This window comes from Theropithecus gelada, chromosome 8, assembly GCF_003255815.1.
Source record: "Theropithecus gelada isolate Dixy chromosome 8, Tgel_1.0, whole genome shotgun sequence".
NCBI classification, from domain to species: Eukaryota; Metazoa; Chordata; class Mammalia; order Primates; family Cercopithecidae; genus Theropithecus; species Theropithecus gelada.
Genome location: NC_037676.1, coordinates 102,382,752 through 102,405,349, shown reverse-complemented (window position 1 = coordinate 102,405,349; position 22,598 = coordinate 102,382,752). Strand labels below are relative to the sequence as shown.

The window sequence follows — 22,598 nt, the reverse complement described above, 5'->3', positions numbered from 1 at the left end:
TCAGCAGGAGTTGATTTTTAATAACCTACAGATTGAATTCCAAATTTGCTAGTGTACAATTCAAGACCTTTTGTAATTTGGCTTCAGCTTAACTTTCTAGCTTTGTATCTCGCTTCACATTACTTGTGCCATCCTGCATACTCTTTCCTGCCTCCCCTAGCCCACCAATCTGTCTCGACCACACTTATTCTTCCCGTGCTCAAATCTCACCATGTAATTGTTGGTATTAGGAGTGAGAGAACTGTGTTTGATTCCAACTTTTCCACTCTTACCGGTGTGATCTTAGAAACCTTGCTTACTTCATTCCTCGATTTCTTTCTCTGTGAATTAAGCTTACTTAATTCCTCGATTTCTTTCTCTGTGAAGACAATATGACTATCTTACAAAATTATTATCAAGCGAGGTAATGTATATTAAGTGCCTAGCACAGGTTTAGTGCTTCACTTTTCTTTTCCTTCACTAATTAGACTATCTCATCCTCCATTCCTATAGCATAATAGGCAATCACTCTTTAATGGGATTGGTGGATGGTCAATCTAGAGGATAATCTTATGTGCCAAACAAATCTGTCATTGGCTTTGCCTTTTTAAAACGATTTTTATAAGAGACTTGGATGAAAAGTTGCAAGTTCCAGTATTAGGTCACTCATCTAGTAAATAATGGTCCGCACAGGTTCAGATGGCTCAAAAACTTTTGATTGTTCCATCATGCTATGATGTCTATAGAACTGGCAGCAGAGGAGTAAACTAATGATTTGAGTGAGAGAATCTGGTCTTGTTTTTATCCCGATAGTATGAAATGGACCAAAACAAACAAAGTTAATGTGGTTTTAGGGGCCATTAATAGAAGTGTAGTCAAGCTCAAGAAAAATATTAGTCTGGATCACAGAACTCAATAAATGTTTCTTTGAATAGGGTTGTATTGTCAGACTGCGCTTAGACTGTTGCGTTCCATTTTTGGTGCCATATGTTAAGAGTTGCTCTGCCAAACCAGACTCAGGGAGACTGAGCCAATGATCACTCTGGAAACCATGTCAAATGAAGGGTTGAAAGAAGTTTGGTGTTTAACCTGGCTTGGGAATGGGTGGCAAGGGTGAAAAGGAGTAGTCCTTTTACAATATTTTACGATTTGATTGAGGAAGAAGGGTTAATGTATTCTGTGAAACTAGAGTGCAGAACCAGGGCCAGCATTTATGAGATAAGTTGATTTGATTTTCACTTACCATAAGAAGGAACTTTAGAATTTGTTTTCTAACAATTAAATGGGCTGACTTGTGAAGGAGTAAACTTGGAGGTATTCAAGTAGAGGTTAGAAAATCATTTTATGAGAATATCGTGTGTGTGTGTGTGTGTGTATCTCATGTATCTCTGTATATGTATATATATCTATGGTGGGAGATTGGACTTTCTTGACCAGAGAAAATTTCCTTCTTCTCTGTTTATTTTATCTCAGAAGCTACACTGTAAATTTCCTGGGGGCAAGGACAGGTCTTTTCTGTATCTCCCAAAGCTTCTTGATTATGATTCTGTTTTTATTTCAACATTTTCCATGTGAGATCCTTAATATAAACAAGTAAACCTTCTAATCTTTTCTCCTGCCTCCTTTCCTCACCCACCCCCACCCTCAGCCCCCACCAAAAACAATAGCCTAAGCCCTAGAGTGTAGATACAGATTATAGGGCCCTTAGGTCATCTCTGAGATGACTTCTGAGACTTTTTCCGTATTTGTAATGACATGCCCATGGTCCCATACCGAATTGTGGTAGAAATGGGCCTAGAAATCGGGCATTCTGGCCCCTACACTATTTCTTTCCATTACACCATTATACCCTTGGGACACATTGTAAGATCCAGAAACTGGTGGCTGGTAGCCTGCCTCTGTGTTATTTTTTGATGAGGGGAATCCAGGACAGTTGCTGCTATTATAAATGATTAGGGCACTTTCCAAATTCTAGCTTTCATAACTTCATTCTGTTTGTTCTTGTGCCAAGTTCACATTCAGATATTGTTTTCATTTGGTGTCTGGGAGGTTTTTGCTGTCAACTCTTTATGGACAAGTGTTTGCTTATTAAGTTTTCTTCTGTGCTATAGTGTGAAAACGTGTTTTTTCTTTTGGCTTTGTTTTGTGTGTTTTATGCTTAGTGACTGTTGTGGGATTGAGTAGATGAGCCCACATAGATTTAGGTTGGTCCTCTGTGGGTGGTTTCAAATGTTTGTGACATTTATAGTTTGCAGAAGCTGAAGGGGTGGCCTGTTCTATACCCTCCTCACAAGGATAGGTATGTCATATGTTTGCCAGACCATGCTTAGCTATGTGCTGTTGGAATTTTACCATAACTTCTTTTTTTGGACTGATTCTCCACACTTTTTTAAATCTGTAAACAATTATAATTTCTTGCAGCTTAATGAAGGAGTTACATGCTAGATGGACTGTTGTGGGGGACCAGTGGGGAGAGAGAGAGAGTATATTTTGGGAGAATGCATAGGATGAAGGGGGATGAAGGGTTTGGGTCTTCTCTTGCCAAAATCTAAATACTCAGAAATTGATTTTTACAGGTGTTGATAAGGCTCTAGGAAACTGCTTACTTCACTGTTTATACCTCTGGGTGTTTTGATAAGACTTGCAGCTCAAAAATACAGCACTCAAATTACCTGACTCATTTATTAACTAAGGATATTTTCTATATATTTTATGTGGCACATTATTCCTTGCATCCCATTGGTGAACATGTCTAGTAAACAGTTTATGGTTTAACATCTAAAGTGACAATAAAGCTTAGATTAAAAGAAGTTGTTATTGGTAACTGACTTGTTGCATTCAAGTAGTCAGATGTTTTCCATTCACTGACTAGGGATCCATGTTTAAAATATAGCTTTGGAGCTCAATTAGTAAAGATAGAGTTGGAGCAGAGATGAACATGTATTAAATTAACCTAGTCATTAGTTTTTAATTTAAATACTGTTCAGCTAAATAATTTGGCACCCGGTAAGTTTCACTGGTGCTAGGCTGGCGGTTTAATCACTAATTATTCACAGGTTTTTTTTCTCTCCCCTTTTCAAAGAAATGTGGAACCAGAAATTTACTCTGGTAAAAATATTTTCATGCACTTGCTTTTTCTGTGAAAATATTTTTCACACATGGATGACTAGTACTACAAAGTTAGCTTTCACCACCTTCAGGTCAATTCATTTTGGAATATTTGGAAAATGATATCCTTGAAATAAGAAAATTAAGTAAGGACAAGAGCAGTCTGTAACAGCTTGTGGAGGATTGGGTTTGAGGCTCAAACTGAAGGTTTTTCCTGTCATATGATTCAAAGTTGAGCATTCTCTAAATCAGCCAACTTAGCTTTTTGGAGAAAAGACTTTCTACATCATTCATTTCTGTCTCCCACACCCTATGTGTCTTGTATTATTACTTACTAAACTATAGGAGTTTTATAGGTAAGCTTAGAAATAGTTAAAACAAAGGACTTGATGTTTAAGAGAGCTTCTTTTTAAGCCAACGACAGGAATTTGGGTACTAATGAAAGACCAGGGCTCTTTCTCCTGGGTATCAAACACAAATGGCTGGTACCACCTCGTATGTGAATACCCATGACAGTCAGCACGACGTAACCAACAGATTGTGGCTTTGCAGTTTGTCTTCATCTGAATTCTGCCTTTCCTCAGCTAAAAACTCTTCAGTGGCTCCTCCTTGTTGTAAAGCAGTGATTCTTAAACATGTGCATGCGTTAGAATGATCAGAGGGCTTGTTAAAACTGAGAATGCTGAGCTCCTTCCCCAGAGATTTTGTTATAAGGAGGGGACTGATAAGTTGCTTATCTTTCTTTTTTCTTTTCAACTTTTATTTTAGATTTGGGGGTGTGCATGTGCAAGTTTGTTACCTGGGTATATTGCGTGATGCTGAGGCTTAAGATATGAATGATCCCTTCACCTAGGTACTGAGCATAGTACCCAGTAGTTTTTCAGCCCTTATCTCCATCCTTCCCTCTCCCATGTAGTCGTCCCCAGTGTCTACTGTTGCCATTTATGTCCATGAACACTTGATGTTTAGCTCCCACTTATAAGTGAAAACATGTGGTGTTTGGTTTTCTGTTCCTGTGTTAATTTGCTTAGGAGGGAATTTGCATTTCTAACAGGCTATCAGGTGATGGTGATATTGCTGATCTAGGAACCACCCTATGAGAACCATTGGTTCAACAGTGTAAGTTGAGAGTTACAGCATATGATAGGAGGTCCTCAACGAACTCACCCTTTCTCTCCAGTCTTATTTCTGCTATTCTCCCTTAAAATTTTAAAGTTGAATATGTCTCACTGCTTGCAGTTCACCAAATGTAACCTATTATTTTGTGCTCTTGTATCTTATTTTTATTTTTAATTTTTGTGGGTACATGGTAGGTGTCATGCTCCTTTATCTTGATGCATTGGCTGTTACTTTTGCTGAATTCCCCTCTTCTCCCTTGTATAACTGACATTGCCTCTTCATTCTTCAAAATTCAACTCTAGCAGCCCACTTTCCCTCTACATCTTCCTTAATTTCCAGAATATATTAATAGTTAATGAGTCCTTCTGTGCCATCCCATTACTTTGTACGTTCTTCTATTGTGCTTGTTCTGTGTTAAACTGGAGTTGCAATATACATCCATTCTTATTTGAATTGAACTATTCATGTTCTGCAGAAAGAGTGAGGTTTAAAGAGTGACATAAAGAGTGATTTAGCCGGGCGTGGTGGCTCAAGCCTGTAATCCCAGCACTTTGGGAGGCTGAGACGGGCGGATCACAAGGTCAGGAGATCGAGACCATCCTGGCTAACACGGTGAAACCCCGTCTCTACTAAAAAATACAAAAAACTAGCCAGGCGCGGTGGCGGGCGCCTGTAGTCCCAGCTACTCGGGAGGCTGAGGCAGGAGAATGGCGTAAACCCGGGAGGCGGAGCTTGCAGTGAGCTGAGATCTGGCCACTGCACTCCAGCCTGGGCGGCAGAGCGAGACTCTGCCTCAAAAAAAAAAAAAAGAGTGATTTAAAGAGTGACAATGGTTTTCTCTTTTGTACCAATCTATGTGTATGTGCCCTGGAGAGTGTGAGAGATGGAAGATGAGAAACTGCCATTCCATCAGTGAGTGTCATCCTTCCTGCCTCTTACAGTATGTTGTTATGTCATCATGCTAAGGGTGTTTCTAGTGTTAAACATACATATTTTGTGTACAACGTGAGCTTTAAACACAAGTCCATCCCTTCATCCAGTCCCTAACTGAAGAATCAGTGACCCATTTCAATCCAGAGGAACAACTGACTCATGAACTTTTTGAGAACATTGTTGAAGACAAATTTATGGATGTTTTCAAGATTTCAAGGGATTATCTTGACTAAATATGATTTCACCTTATGTGCTGACTTTCATATCCTTTCCCCTCATAGGATGGGTCTTTATTGCCATTTATATTTACTTTTCTATCTTCCTCTCCTGGATTATGTGTGTTCTGAGGCAGGATCTATGTCTTTTCCATTTCATTTGGGGCTTCGTGGAGGATGCCCTATATTGGTTCACTCAATATATTAAACAGGATATTATGATAATAATTAAATACTTATTGAATAAATGAATGAGCTAACAAAGGAATAATGGAGCTAGGCGATCTTACTAAAGAGCAGAAGATATAGACTTTTTCCCTGGAATGTCCATCATGGACCGATGGAGTATCAAACATGGAAAGCACCTTGGGTTTATCTAGTTACGACTTCTTTTTACTGATATGCCTCAGAAAGGCAAAGTGATTTGCCCAACATTTCTTCCATTTTTAATCATTCTGCTTATCTTTCTCTGGATAGTTTCTAGTTTAGCTAAATCTCTTTTAAGAGTATGATAACCAGACCAGACATAATATTCTAGTATTATTACCCTTGTCACTGGAGACATATTTCCCCTTGCCATTTGCATTTACACAAGTTTTAATTTATTTCGGCATTTTGTTGACTCTTCATCATAGACAAAAATGAAAGATCATGTACTTGTTCCTTCAAGGGCAGAAATAATGTTCTATTCATGTTTGTATCCTCTATGTTTAGGGCAATAATTGGCACTTGGTAATTCAAACATTTTGCTATTGGTAAAATGAATTACCGAGAGAAGCTTTGAAACAGTTGTTTGCCACTTTTATCATCTTAGAATCATAGTACTTTTAAGGACCTTCCAAGATCTAAGCTAATGCATGGCTTTTCAAATGCAAAAATACTTTTTTATCCCAGCAAGATCTCTGTTCCATTATAGTTAATTCCACAGAAAGAAATTCTTAAGTTTAAAAAGTATAAACATTTTTACATATAAACTCACATTTCTTTTTAAATAATAAATAGAAACATTGCATGTCATTTTATTATAAACATAATTCCAGTTTTCCATTTGTTGTTTTTACTGTGCTGTTTCTATAAAGTACTTTTTTTTGACCAGTTCCTCTCCTCACTTTCATGTACTTACATACACTTTCTTCCTCAGAATGAATACACTGCCTTTTTCCCTATGAACTCCATTCAGAATTCAAGTAATTTTGTAAGTGCATATGAGTAGCACAACCTAAATCACACATGAAATTGTAGCTGTAGGGAGTCTGAGAAATAAGGTTTTTACTTTTCCGGGTTTTGCATTTCAGGAGGTTGGAGTGGATCCTGAGTGAGCCAGTCCACAGCATCCACAATAAGTCTTAACTAAAATTACATGGCCGGGTGCGGCGGCTCACGCCTGTAATCCTAGTACTTTGGGAGGCCAAGGTGGGTGGATGATGAGGTCAAGAGATCAAGACCATCCTGGCCAACATGGTGAAACCCCTGTCTCTACTAAAAAATAGAAAAATTAGTTGGGTGTCGTGGCACCCAGCTACTTGGGAGGCTGAGGCAGGAGAATCACTTGAACTCAGGAGGCGGAGGTTGCAGTGAGCCGAGATCGTGCTATGTCTGGAATTGGTGGGTTCTTGGCCTCACTGACTTCAAGAATGAAGCTGCGGACCCTCGCGGTGAATGTTACAGTTCTTAAAGATGGTGTGTCCGGAGTTTGTTCTTTCAGACGTTCAGATGTGTCTGGAACTTCTTCCTTCTGATGGGTTTGTGGTCTTGCTGTCAGGAGTGAAGCTGCAGACCTTCGTGGTGAGTGTTACAGCTCTTAAAGGCAGCATGTCTGGAGTTGTTCGTTCTTCCTGGTGGGTTCACGGTCTCACTGGCTTCAGGAGTGAAGCTGCAGACCTTTGTGGTGAGTGTCACACAGCTCATAAAGGCAGCGTGGACCCAAAGAGTGAGCAGCAGCAAGATTTGTTGCAAAGAGCGAAAGAACAAAGCTTCCACGGTGTGGAAGGCCACCCGAGCAGGTTGCCGCTGGCTGGCTCAGGCAGCCTGCTTTTATTCCCTTATCTGACCCCACCCACATCCTGCTGATTGGTCCATTTTACAGAGAGCTGATTGGTCTGTTTTACAGAGAGCTAATCGGTCCATTTTGACAGAGTGTTGATTGGTGTGTTTATAATCCTTGAGCTAGACAGAGTCACAGAGTGCTAGTTAGCTAGATAGAGTGAGCTAGATGCAGAGTACCAATTGGTGTGTTTACAAACCTTGAGCTAGACACAGAGTGCTGATTGGTGCATTTACAATCCTTGAGCTAGACACAGAGTCACAGAGTGCTAGTCCTCCAAGTCTCCACTAGATTAGGTAGATACAGAGTACCAGTTGGTGTATTCAGAAACCCTGAGCTAGACACAGAGTGTTGATTGGTGTATTTACAATCCTTGAGCTAGACACAGAGTGCTAGATGAAAAAGTTCTCCAAGTCCCCACTAGGTTGGCTAGATACAGAGTACCAATTGGTGTATTCACAAACCCTGAGCTAGACACAGAGTGCTAATTGGTGTATTTACAAATCTTGAGCTAGATACAGAGTACTGATGTGTGCACATAACAATCCTTGAGCTAGACACAGAGTCACAGAGTGCTAGTTCTCCAAGTCTCCACTAGGTTAGCTAGATACAGAGTACCAGTTAGTATATTCACAAACCCTGAGCTAGACATAGAGTGCTGATTGGTGTATTTACAAACCCTGAGCTAGACACAGAGTGCTGATTGGTGCACATACAATCCTGCAGCTAGATATAAAAGTTCTCCAAGTCCCCATCCTGTTCAGGAGCCCAGCTGGCTTCACCCAGTGGATCCTGCAGGGGGGCTGCAGGCAGAGCTGCCCGCCAGTCCCCAGCGGCGCCTGCACTCCTCAGCCTTTGGGCTGTGATGGGACTGGGCGCCACAGAGCAGGGGGTGGCGTCCCTGGGGGAGGCTCAGGCTGCACGGGAGCCCACTGCAGAGGGGAGCTCACTGCAGAGGGGAGCTCAGACATGGCAGGCTGCAGGTCCCCAGCCCTGCCCCGCGGGGAGGCAGCTAGGGCCCCGTGGGGAGGCAACTAGGGCCCGGGGAGAATTTGAGTGCAGCGCTGGGGGGCTGACACTGCTGGGGGACCCGACACTGCTGGGGGACCCGGTGCAACCTCCGCAGCTGCTGGCCCAGATGCTAAGCCCCTCACTGCCCTGAGCCTGCGGTGCCTGCTGGCCGCTCTGTGTGCAGGGACCCCGGAGCCCGCACCGGCCAGATCCCCCAAGCACCTCGCACAGCCCAGGTTCCCGCCCACGCCTCTCCCTCCACACCTCCCAACAAGCAGAGGGAGGCAGCTCCAAGCTCAACCAGCCCAGAGAGGGGTTCCCATGGTGCCCTGGCGTGCTGAAGGGCTCCTCAAGTGCTGCCAGAGTGGACACCGAGGCCGAGGAGGCACTGAGAGTGAGGGCTGCTAGCACGTTGTCACCTCTCAGTGCCACTGCACTCCTCTAGCCTGGCGACAGAGCAAGACTGTCTAAAAAAAAAAAGAGAGAAATTATGTGGTCAGTTCTAGGTTTAAAGCAGTTGCGTAGTCATAACTCAGGAGTTCTGTTGTAAGCTCATTAGAGGACTTGCTGTAAAGCCACGAAGGGTTCATTTAGTCTTTCTCAGCTGCAGTTGTGCATTTTATGTTAAATATAAAAGTAATTGTTGGCTAGGCACAGTGGCTCACGCTTATAATCCCAGCACTTTGAGAGGCCAAGATGGGTGGATCACAAGGTCAAGACTGAGATTGAGACCATCCGGGCCAACATGGTGAAACCCCATCTCTAGTAAAACTACAAAAATTAGCTGGGCATGGTGGTGTGTGCCTGTAGTCCCAGCTACTCGGGAGGTTGAGGCAAGAGAATCGCTTGAACCCAGGAGGCAGAGGTTGCAGTGAGCCGAGATCGCGCCACTGAGCTGAGACAGCGCCACTGCACTGCAGCCTGAGGACAAAGCGAGACTCAGTCTCAAAAAAACTCAAAAGTAATTGTTAACTACCTGCTTTAAATCCTCCCCTAGCCCCTGCGTGTGACGGGGACAGTGTCCCATCCAGTTAGTAATTTTTACACAAAACCTGTTTGTGATGTGATAGCAGTAGCTCTGCGATAACAGCCAGTCTCCCCAGAGTGTGGTGATGGTTCTGCTTGTGGAATGTGAGCAGCCCACCGCACCAGCTCATGAGCTGGAAAGCAACCATTATATCCTCCAAACCGCTGCAGAACCTTTCTAAAACACAAATTAGAAGTAACTATGTTACTTTCCTACTTAGGATGTTCATATGTCTCCCTGTTTCCTAGAGGGTTAAGATAAAGCCCATACTTCTTGAAATGGCATGCAAAGCCTTTTGTGATGTGGTTATACTAGGTTATCTACTTCAAGTCTTTCTTCTCTGTTCCTTAAACTATTCCAACTACGGCTATTCTTGTTCTAATCCGGCTGCGTAGAGTTACCCACATACACCATGTTGCTTCATGCTTCTGTGCCTTTACTGGTAGAACCAGAGTAGATAAGAGTATAGGCTTTGGAATCAAAACGCTTTGTTTGAATCCAAGCTACCCTAACTTCATAGGATTATTACTTAGCAGAGTCCTTGGCGTAGAGAAGTGGTCAGTACACACTAGTTTTGTCATATGTGAATAAACTTTATATGTAATAAAGAAACTTTATGTGTATTAAAGAAGAGGAAATGTTCTGTCTTTGGGACCAGAGAGACTTGTTTCCATAACCCTGATCGTCTAGCACTTTATAGCTCTGAGTCCATGGACCATCACTTAGCCGTCCCTACCATCAGTTTTTTGTGAAGAGCTATGTCAGGAATGTGGAAGTATTCAAGAGAGTGCTTTTAAAGTGTCCATCATGACCTTTAACCTAAGGGAATTAATGCAGGAACAGAAAACCAAATACCACATGTTCTCACTTATATGTGGGAGCTAAATATTGAGCACGCATGGACACAAAGAAGGGAGCAATAGACCTACTATTGTAGGGGCCTACTTGAGGATGGAGAATGGAAGAAGGGTGAAGATTGAAAAACTAGCTATTGAGTGTTATGCTGATTACCTGGGTGACAAAATTATCTGTACACCAAACCCCTGCAACATGCAATTTACCCATGTAACAAACCTGCATATGTACCCCTTAAACCTAAAATAAAAGTTGGAAAGAAAAAAAAATAAAGTGTCCATCACATGCCTAGCATGTGATAGACATTCAGTAAATAGTCCTTATCATCTTCATTATTTCTGCCAACTATACCTTAACTACTCACCAGTACTAAGTAAGATTGATACTAGGGTCTTAGGGTATCAACAGTCCCTCCTAATTTTTTTACTTGAGCACTTTTTACTTTGTTAGTAGGAAATGTTTTATTTATCCATTGAACTAACTAATTAACATTCTTTGCTTTAGATTATCACAGCTTTGTGTTCCTCTGGCTATACCAGGTCGGAGGGTAGGAGGCAAAAAAAAAAAAAAAAAAAGAAAGAAAGGTAAACAATAGAAGTCAAGCTTGTTCTCTTGTTCCATGTATACTCAGAACTAGAAGAAATGTTTTCCAGATGGTCTTTCACTTTATACAGCTTAATTTCTCCTACCCACATTAATATTTGATGTCATTCTCTACCAAGTTTAATTAATTTCCTTTCTCCAACCAGATAAATCTGATCTGTGATATCAGCAGACTCTTTTTTCTCTTTAGTTTAGTGATAGCATAGTTTAGGGATACTATTTATGTCATTTAGGTAAATGGTGCCTGTTTGAATCCCATGTTTGAAAGACAGATGCAGTGGGCAACTAATGAAATATATCTATTGAAGAGACTTTATATGTAATTTATGGCTAATTCTTTCTTACTCATTGAGCAATATTTATCATTTTGGGAGAAACTCTTAGTCCTAAGGCTTTTGAGACTGTGGACTGATATTCGTCTTGAGCTGTATCATCCATGTACTTTAATTCCTCAGAAGGGGAGACAGTCAGACCTTAGAGATGTGATATTATCTGACATTAAAATTTAAATATATATATACACATGCTTCTAGTTCCAATTTTACTATGAAATTCTACCGCTTATTAAATTATGACTATAGTATATCTAGCAATCCCATAGTAAAATTTGAATTAATGTTCTACTTAGAACACTTACTGATCCAAGGGGAAGAGTTTGATGTCTTCTACCACTCGCCTAAGCATGTATAAGTTAATCTACATGAATAGTCAGTTCACTGAAGGTACCCTAAAATAAACAAATATTCTGAAAAAGGGACCTGATTCAAGATTCGGAGGACAAATGGGAAAAAACATGGCCAATTCACCATTTACTTCTTATGGAAGTGGAGGCCTCAAAGATGTTCAGTGATTTACCTAAAGTCACAGAGCTACTTATTGGCAAACTGGCATTCAAACTCAAGATTCCTGACTATTGTATATCAACTGACTGGCTTTAAATAAAAGTTGGCAGCATTTAGAATTACCGATAAAAACCTCAGAAATGTTATTTTCTTCTCTCTCTTTTTGTCCCAGCGCGAAGGATGGTGTTGAAATAGTCTTAACTGAAGAGCATATTATACTTAAATTTGTCCTTTTGGACAAGGGAGATTGTTAGCCTTCATGGCTCCTAAGGATGAAAGACAGTGGGAGCATTATTTCTTCCTTTACTCATTCCTCCCTAGTGATCCACCCCCTTCTAAGAGAATAACATAGCTTTGTAAAGCCAGGTATATATTTCTGTCCAGTTTCAAATAATCACAGTGGTAAGATGTTCATACAAAGGGAATTTCTGCCATAGCATACCCTGACAGTTACTCGTGGCATAAGTACATTGGCAAGGAAGAGTTCAGTGGGTTCCCTGACCTCTACCCAAGGGATTTCCTAGGTCCTAAAAAGGAAGAGGGAATGATTAAAAACACAAAACTCTGAGGTATGCATGCATGTATGTAAACCACAAGTCTTCTTAGAGACTGTGAGTTTTCAGGTTTAAAAAATGTTTTAATTTCCACAAATTTATATTGCAGACCTTTTCGGAGGCAATTAGATTTAATGCAGATTATGGAGTCTTTGAAGTAGTTAATGATGCTCCACAACTTCTGGAAAAACAACTGAAAAAAATTCTACAAAACCAGCAACCTCGAAATCCCATTTTTGATGTTGTAAGGAAAGGAAAGAATGAGGTTAAACCTGTTCAAATGAATGCCTCCGATGAAAATGAGACCATTAATGTCAACTACAATATTATGGTAAGAAAGTATACTGTTTTATCTTGTTAGATGGATAAAGCATTTGGTGAAATCAACATGAGTTTCCTTAGGCTTCCCTTTTTGAAGTGTAGCTACATTTATTAACCTGTGTTGTACGTACACATAGTATTTGTTAAGCACTCTTCAAATCTAATGGCCAGTTTAGCAGTTTTGTTGATGTTCACTTATCAATTTGAGAAGATTCATGTAATTTACCTTGAATATTTGAATATTAGGTTAGTTTTGAGTCATATAAATATAAGTATCCTTTATAATTTTGATGCATGGTGGAAAATGTGGATATATAGGCAATGTATTTCATTTGGGTTTTGAACCAATCCTGTCAAGCAGTTGGGAATTGAGACTTCTGACCCTCAAGTTGTACTGTGTGGCTCTGACCTCCCTGGCCTGAAATTTCATTTTCAGCTTCTAGATTGTGTTTCCTTAGCATGAGGTCAGAAAACCTGCGTTCTAATATTGGCTCTTCTGCTTACTGACTCTGTGTACAAGTCACTTTGATGAGTCTGATTTTCATCATCTGTCGGATGAGACCTTTACTACCTACTACTTAGGTTTCTTGCATGGATGAAATGAAAATAATAATGAATGTTTAACAATACTATTTCACAGTGATTCAAAATGTCTAGTATAACTAGGCTGAAGTATGTCTAACATTTAAGACATAGATTTACTCTAGCCTGAAAGTTCTTCAATTCTTCTGTTACTGAATTGAAATAATTTCTGTCTTTAACTTTCATCAAAAGTTAGTTTAAAAATTTTTTACTAAGTGGGACAATATTTATTATTTTATTCACTTCCTTCAGTGAATAGAAATTTTTAATTGTATGGAGGTCTTTATGACCTATTTATTTATTGTTAAAAGCTATTTAGGAGCTTCTTGAGTTATGTGCTTTGACACAAGTTTCTCGGAAAGATTTAGATGATCTTATTTGATATATTTGAAGGTAGACTGATTAATTAAGCATGTCTATTATAAAACTAGGGCAGCAATTTGGAAGTTTTTAAAAAGAGGCATGAGTAATGAAAACAGGCCAGCTGCAATGGCTCACACCTATAATCCCAGCACTTTGGGAAGCCAACGCAGGTGGATTGCCTGAGCTCAGCAGTTAGAGACCAGCCTGGGTAACATGGCAAAACCCTATCTCTACAAAAAATAAAAAATTAGCCAGGCATGGTGGCATGTACCTGTAGTCCCAGCTACCCGGGAGGCTGAGGTAGGAGGATCACCTAAGCCTGGGAGGTTAAGGCTGCAGTAAGCTGTGATCACACCACTGCATTCCAGTCTAGACAACCAAGTGAGACCCTGTCTCAAAAATATACTAAAAATAAATAAAAATAAAAACAGTAGTGGAGATCGAAGGAATTAAAAAGTACTAAATGAAAAGCAGACAGAAAATGAGGAAAAAACAGACAAAGAATATAGACACATAAAGAATAAAACAACTAGGAAAATGGTAGTAGTGATTTTAAACAAACCACATCAATAATTAATATCACCTTAATCATATAATTAATGTATATGACTAATAATATAATTAATCATATTGAGTTGTCATGATGTGTCATTCCTTTGATTCCAGAGCCTTGAGAGGCTGAGGCAGGAGGATCACTTGAGCCCAGGAGTTTGAGGCTGCAGTAAGCTATGATGGTGCCACTGCACTCCAGCCTGTGTGACAGAGTGAGGCCTCATCTCTAAAAATAATGATAATAATAATATACACCAATAATTACATGAAATTTAATGGCCTAAGCACCCCGAGTAAAAGCCAGAGTCAGGGATGATTTTTTAAAAATTGTGATTATTTGCTGTCTACAAGAAACTAACCTTAAAAATAAGACATAAATAGTTTAGAAGTGAAAAGGATAGTAAAAGGTATACCATACAATTATGAATTAAAGGAAAGCTGGAGTGACTATATTGATATCTGGCAAAGCAGCCCTTAGAACAAGGAATCTTACCATGGATAAAGAGGAACATTACATAATGATAAAAGGGGGAGGGTCAATTCACCAAGAAAGCTTAACAACTCACAATATGTATGCACCTAACAACAGAGGTTCAGAATACATGATGCAAGAGCTGATAGAACTGAAAGGAGAAATAGATAAATTTATAGTTATAATTGGAGACTAAAGCACTGCTCTCAGTAACTGATAGAAAAGATAGAAGATCAGTAAGGAAATGGAAGTTCTGAAAAACACTAACAACCAAGTAAATCTAATTGATCTTTACAGAGCACTTTGTCCCACAACAGTGGATGTTTATCCCACAACATTTTTTTCTCTAGTGCACTGGGAATATTTACCAAAATAGACCATATTTTGGGCCATAAAATAAATTTCAACAAACTTAAAAGATTTGAAATCTTGCCAACTGTGTTCTCAGACCACTTCAGAATTAAACTATAAATGGGTAACAAAATCCTTAAATACTTAATTGCATAACATACTCCTAAATAATTCATAGGTCAAAGACTAAGTCCCAAGGGGAATTAAAAATTATGTTGAATTGAATAAAAACTAAAGCATAACATATCAAAATTTGTGGGATGCAACTAAATTAGTCTTTACAGGGAAATTTGTACCATTAAGTGCTTATAATAGAGAAGACTAAATAAATCTACGATCTACTTTTCACTATGAGAAACTAGAAAAATTAAGTTAAAATTAAACCAAAAGTAAAGAAATAAAGAACAGAATCAATGAAATTGAAAACAGAAAAACAAGAGAGAAAAATCAATGAAAATAAAGCCTTGTTTTTTGAAAAAATCAACGAAATTGGTAAACTTTTAGCCAGAATGCTGAAGCGAAAGAGAAAGAAGATATATATGCCCAATATCAGAAATGAAAGAGGGGATGTCATTACAAATTTTACAGACAGTTAAAAAAAAAAAGAGAATTTGCAAACAATTTTATGTCTATAAGCTCATGACATTTAAATGAAATAGGCTTTTTTTTTTTTTTTTTGGAGATAGGGTCTCATTCTGATGCCCAGGCTAGAGTGCAGTGGGATGATCTCAGCTCACGGCAATCTCCACCTCCCAGGTTCAAGCGATTCTCCTGCCTCAGCCTTCCAGGTAGCTGGGATTATAGGCATATGCCACTATGTACAGATAATTTTTCTATTTTTAGTAGAGATGGGGTTTCACCATGTTGGCCAGGCTGCTCTCGAACTCCTGGCCTCAAGTGATCCACTTACCTCGGCCTCCCAAAGTGCTGGGATTACAGGCATGAACCACTGCATCTGGCCCACATATTTCTTAAAAGGCACAAATTATCAATGGTCACTGAAGGAGATACAGATAATCTGAGTAGTCCTACATCTATTACAGAAGTTGGATTCACAGTTTAAAGTCTTTCCACAAAGACAACTCCAGGCTCAGATGGCTTCACTGTTTAATTCTATCAAACACTTAGAAGTGAAGTAACCTTAAATTTATAAAAACTTATACAAAAAACAAAAGAAATCAATTTTTAATTCATTTTATGAGATGGGCATTACACTGATGCCAAAACTAAATGAAGGAATTTGAAGGAAAAGAAAAACTTACAACTTAACATCATTCATGAACACAGACCACAAAAATCCTCAAAAAAAAGCAAATTAAATCCAACAATGCAAAAAAGATAGTTCTATTTAAGAAAATAATACAGGTGTAAATCTTCATAACCTTGGATTATGCATTGGTTTTGTTAGATATGACACCAAATGCACAAGGAAAAAAAGATAAATCAAAACTTTCATGCTCTAAAGGACACTACCAAGAAAGTAAAAAGACAACCCACAGAATGAGAGCAAATATTTGCAAATCATATATTTTATAAAGATGTGTATCTAAACTATAAAAATAACTCTTAGAACTCAAAAATAAAAAGACAAATAACCCAATTTAAAAATGTGCAAAGGGTTTAGAATAGACATTTCTCTAAATAAGATAAACAATAAGCACATGAAAAGATTTTCAACATCATTAGTCATAAGGGAAATGGAATCAAAATCACAATGGGACACTACTTCACACCCAACAGTATGGCTATGATTTTAAAAAAGGCAAATAATAACAAACGTTTGTGAGGATTTGAAGTGATTAGAACCTTCATACACTGCTGGTGCAATTGTAAGACGGTACAGCTACTTTGGAAAATATTAGGCAGTTCTTTAGAGCTTAGCCCAAGAGTTATCAAATTACCCAGAAATGCCACTTCTAGGTATATACTCAAGAGTATTGAATACATATGTTCACACAAAAACTTACATACAAATGTTCATAGCAGCATCATTCATAATAGCCAAAAAGTGGAAGCAACTCAAAAGTCCATTCTCATTGGTGAGAATTCCATTTTGGAAAACATTTTGGCACGTCTTTCCAAGTTAAACATATACCATACCACCTATAGTCCATTTGTGTTGCTATAAAGGAATACTCAAAATTGGGCAATTTATAAAGAAAGAGGTTTATTTGGCTCATGGTTCTGCAGACTGTATAAGAAGCATGGCATTAGCATCTGCTTCTGGTGAGGGCCTCAGGAAGCTCCCACTTATGGTGGAAGACAAAGAGGGAGGAGACATATCACATGGCAAGAGAGGTAGCAAGGGAGAGAGTGAGGAGGTATCAGGCTCTTTAAACAACCAGGTCTCATGTGAACTAACAAAGTGAGAACTCACTTATTACCATGGGGAGGACACCAAGACATTCATGAGGGATTCGCTCCCATGACCATGACATCTCTCCCATGAGGCCCTACCTCCAGCATTGGGGATCACATTCAGTACAAGATTTGGAGGAGGCAAATATCCATACCATATCACTGCCTATCTATCCTACCCCTGAGTATTACCCAAAAGAAATGAAAAGTTATACTCACACAAAAACCTGCATGTAAATGTCTACAGTTAGCTTTATTCATGATCACAAAAGCTGGAAGTTTTCCAGATTCCTTAAACTGGTGAATGGATAAAGACACTGTAGTATATACATACAGTGGAATATTACTTAGCAACAAAAAAGAATGATTTATACATGAAAGAACATAGATACATCTTAAATGCTTTATGCTGAATGAAAGATACTAGAATCAAAAGTACATACTATATTGATTCTGTTTATATGACATTCTGGAAAAGGCAAAACTGTGGAACAGATCACTGGTTGTCAGAGCCTAGGGTTGGACGGAGTTGCTGACTACAAAGTGGCATTAGGAAATTTGGAGAGTGTTGGAACTTTTCTGTATCTTGATTGTAGTCCTGGTTACATGATTATATGCATTTGTCAAAACTTGCAGAACTGTATTAAAAAGGGTGGATTTCACTGTATGTAATTTATACCTCAATAAATCTAACCAATAAGATCTACTGACTGATAGCCATGCTTTATGTGTTTGCCTTGTACATCTAAATATAATTTTTTATTAATCCAATTCTGTAGACACTTTAAACAGCTTGCGTATGGCTATTCGGAAATAGTTCTGTACTGATTTACCTAAAATCATCTTCCCTTAACATTCTGGTCATCCCTTTCTGTTTCTTAACCAACTTACAGAAATTTTTTTTAAGGTTTAAATAATTTAACCTTAGATAGATTCTTTTTGTGTTTCTTATACGTATTTATTAAGTTATTTTATGGTTGATCAGGATCGTCTTGTATGTTTTTTGTCTTTATATTTAGTTACTTTTTAAAACCACGAAGAGTTTTGTTTTCAGCTTGGCTAAAGACTTTTCTTCAATTTTTGATTTTATTCTTTTTAAACTTTTTTATTCATTTTATTTTTAGGTCAAATAGGTACAAAAACACTCAAAAGAGGATGAATTATAGGTAAACTGTTTACTAGCTGAATATTCAGCAAATTGGTTTTGAATGAACTGACTACTTTGACAACCTTATAGAATTCTTTAAGGATTCATGTGGATCTTTATATGTAGTTTGGTATCTTTCTGTGATACATTGAATGTAGCGCTAATGGGAGTTCAGAAGTCCTGCATGGTTGTCAGTGTGTAGCCTATGCAGAGTCTTTCTAAGATCCAAATGTCCTTCAGATCTCACTGATAAGCAGTGAGACTGTCAACAAGGTGCTGCTGATTAGGTGCTGGCTATTTCCATGGTTTTCTTCTATTCTTTCATTATGCAGAAGATAGTGTTTGGTGAAGGCAAATGAATATGGGTTTTTTTTTGCTGAATAGAAGAAAACTATTTGATGTTCCAATCCTGAATGCCTAAAGACTTCTGCACATATCAGCAATGATGAGCACACATCACCCTCATGAGCATCAGCACATTAGATGTCAGCAACACTACTGTATGGACATTCAATTTCCTCACTAGAGTTAGTAATGGTCTATGTGTTAACTCTTATGCAATATCACAGCAAAACTATCACCTTAGATTGTCCATGGAAGCCACATAAATGCAAACACATTTACCTCACTGAGATTGTTTTATTTATTAGTAACATATGTTTTGTGTCCAAGGTACTGATATTATTTAGAATTCTGGAAAAAGTGAATACAAGAAAAAGTAGAATCAACAGTAAGTATTTTAGGATGAACAACAGTAACTCTTCAGTAATTCAGTAATTCTGTATTGCTCTCACAACCTCAAGATAAAATCTGTACTCTTTAATGTTATTTAAAACGCTATTTGCAGTCATGACCCTGCCTACTTCTCCAACCTTTCTCTCTCCATCCCTTAAATCTCATCCTGTGACCTAATACCGCTACACTTGTGGTTTGTCTCCTCTTTTGCTTCCCTGCTCAACCTAGCTAGCCTTGCTTCGGGTCAAAGAGTGAAGTGCATGTTTTGTGGGAAACCTCTTCTGAGTTAAATGTCTCTGTGGGCTCCCACAGAAGCCTACACTGTGGCATTTGTAACACTCTATTATCATTATTAACTTTTTTATCTGTAAGAGAGTGCCTGGAGATGTTAAACAGTTAAAACATTTTTTTAAACTTGATGAACAAGGGGCCTGCAGTGACCTTGGTGGCCTTACCAAGTTTTCTTGGTGGTTCTTTTTCTGTTTGTGATTATTTTTAACCCATTTTATGACTGAAAATACTGAGATTCATTGGCTTTTTTTTCCCCCTCATTCTCCCTCCTTCAACAAGTTACTTAACTTCTCTGGATTCGATTTGTTAATCTGTAAAAATTGAGGCATTATATAGTTGATATAGAATTGTTAAGAGAATTAAAAACGTACCAGAGGCAAGAAGTGCCTCACATTTGTGGCTCAGGTTTATTGATCTCTCTAGTGGAAATAGAAGACCTAGGGGTAGGGCTCCTGCTGACAGCTGGAGGTCATTATTGCTCTCATGATTAAGCGTTAATCATCCTAAAAGTGATTTTCTTTGACCTTCTTTTTCTTGCTCTTTTTCTTCTCGTAGTGTCTCAGTCGTGAAGAAGGTATTAAGTGGATCAAAAAAGAAAGACTTCCAGCGTTTCTGGAAAGTGATTGCTACTTTGAATACAGGTATTATAGTCCCATCAATATATGTATTTTTAAATACGTATACATTAGCCTCCCAATTAGCTAGGACTATAGCTGTGTGCCACCATGTGTGGCAAATCTTTTAAATTCTTTGTAGAGTCAGGGTCTTGCTGTATTGCCGAGGCTGGTCTCGAACTCCTGGCGTCAAGAGAGCCTCCTGCCTTGGCCTCCCAAAACCTGAGATTACAGGCATGAGCCTCTCCAACCAGTCATAATTTAAAAATTATCTATTGGTGATAACGGTATTTAGGTGCAGAGTGTTTAACAATGAAAACTAGTGTGACATGAAAAACATAGAATGCTATAGTCCAGAACCAAGTTTTCCTTTATGTTCTCTGACTTTTAACATGTAAGAACCTAAAATTTGACCTCTGAACAACCATTTTTAAATAAAAATCAATTAAAATGAATAATTCTTAACTAATTAGTGGTTTTATGAATAAGCTATTAATTTTAACAGAGCCAAAGAAAATCATCATTAAGTGAGGAGAGGAGATTGGCTTGAATACATAAAATAAAATTTTAAGTTTTTCCCTGAATTCTGCTATATTTGAAACTTGTTTTAAATTTGTATGATTCCTAAAATGCAGGTTAGCCAAATTGGTCTCACAAGTAAGATGGAGCAAGTCCGGCATGAATTTCACAGTAGAATCAAATTTTTCTCCCTGGATCGTGAAAAAACCACCCAGTCTACCACCTCCTGCCACTGAAGAAGATAATCTTGTAATTATGAAAAAGTTCTATGTATCACTTGGTGAGGTAAAAGTATGAGTATTTTTTCATGACTTAGCACTTCATTAAAACTTCTGATTTCATTTTTTATTTTATACATATATTTTTTTGAGACAGGATCTCACTCTGTCACCCAGGCTGGAGTGCAGTGGCATGATCACAGCTCACTGCAGCTTCCACCTCCCGGGCTCACGTGATCCTCCCACCTCAGCCTCCTGAGTAGCTGGGACTACAGGCATGCACCACCACACCCGGCTAACTTTTTTTTTGCATTTTTTGTAGAGATGGGGTTTTACCATGTAGCTCAGGCTGGTCTTGAACTCTTGGACTCAAGGAATCCACTCACCTCTACCTCCCAAAGTGCTGGGATTACAGGCGTAAGCTACCACACCTGGCTGTAACTTCTTATTTTAAGGCATTTGTATTACCTGAACAGAAAAAATGATTTCAAATATATGTAAAGCAGATTTAGCAATAATTCTTATAGATTTATGCTAACTAATTTGCTCTGCTGTCTTTAATTTGAAATGTAGTTAGAAATATTATCCTCATGTGTCTAAAGAGACAAAGGCAAGGTTGAAGAACATGCAGTGTCACCCGGGAAGCAAGGGTAACTTGAATTATATCCATGGTTTCATTGTTCATTCCAAAATCGCTATGATTTGGATTCTGTTACTTTTGTACAAAAAGATAAATTGAGTCTTTTCCTTCCTTTTCTCTAGGTTATTCCTTAGTAGTAAAATGTGTTACTGTAAGGTTGTTATCAAATAAATTTGTCATCCATGATTAGAGAAATGTGAGGGTGTATGAGAGCATTTGAAGAGATTTAACCTAGAATCAAATATCCTTTTGGAGAGTCATAATGTAGTAAGAACTGTTGTTTGATCTTTGGCCTCTAATTATTAGATCTTGTATCTGAAACTATACTTCTAATACACAGTTCTATACAAAATTAGGAATGGCAAATATGTAGCCCTTGTGCTGCTACTCCCTATGACAGACTTTGTTAATCAATTGTGGAAATTTTTCTGCTGAGCTAGGATTTGGCTCCAGATTCTTTATAACACAGCATTCTGGGTAGGCACTTCCATTTTTTTTTTTTTAAACCTTAAGGCTTACTTGCAAATAAGGCACTTTCAATTGATCAAAATTATCATACAAGAGGAAGCCTCTTTGCCTTCTGTGTTGGAATAGATAGGCTAAATTTACTTGAACTTTTTTTTTCTTGTGTATCTCCTATTAATTTTGTAGTTCAGCATTTCTATCAGCAGTATTTGTCAAAAACATTTACAGTTATGCCAGTTCCATTATTTCCACTGAATAATGCTTTGTGGTGTATTTAAGGCACATTTTTCTTCTCTCTTATACTGATTTTAAGTATTTTTTTCTTTCTTTCCTTTTTTTTTTTTTTTTTTTGAGACAGGGTCTCGCTTTATCACCCATGCTGGAGTGCAGTGGTACAGTCTCAACTCACTGCAGCCTTGACTTCCCAAGGTTCAAGGGATCCTCCTGCCTCAGCACCCACAAGTAGCTGGGCCTACAGGCATATGCCACTACGCCCTGCTAATTTTTGTGTATTTTTTGTAGAGACAGGGTTTTGCCATGTTGCCCAGGCTGGTCTTGAACTGCTAAGCTCCAGCAATTCATCCACCTCAGCCTACCAAAGAGTTGGTATTACAGGCGTGAGCCACTATGCCTGGCAATATTTTTTCCCTTAATTTATATACTATAGAAATGTTGGAAAT

The 22,598-nt window shown here is 38.5% G+C and overlaps 1 protein-coding gene across 3 annotated transcripts in view; it reads left to right on the top strand.

Moving 5' to 3' along the window:
• RGS22 (regulator of G protein signaling 22) overlaps positions 1–22,598 on the top strand; it is a 152,880-nt gene that overhangs the window by 15,822 nt on the left and 114,460 nt on the right. Inside the window, exons 4-6 of one of the 3 annotated variants that reach the window (XM_025393994.1) lie at positions 12,400–12,621; positions 20,018–20,103; positions 20,712–20,844. In XM_025393994.1, coding sequence (XP_025249779.1) covers positions 12,400–12,621; positions 20,018–20,103; positions 20,712–20,844 — 441 coding nt within the window. Of the gene's footprint in view, positions 1–12,399; positions 12,622–20,017; positions 20,104–20,711; positions 20,881–22,598 lie in introns of all 3 variants that reach the window. The other 2 variants (XM_025393993.1, XM_025393995.1) reach the window with 2 other exon arrangements.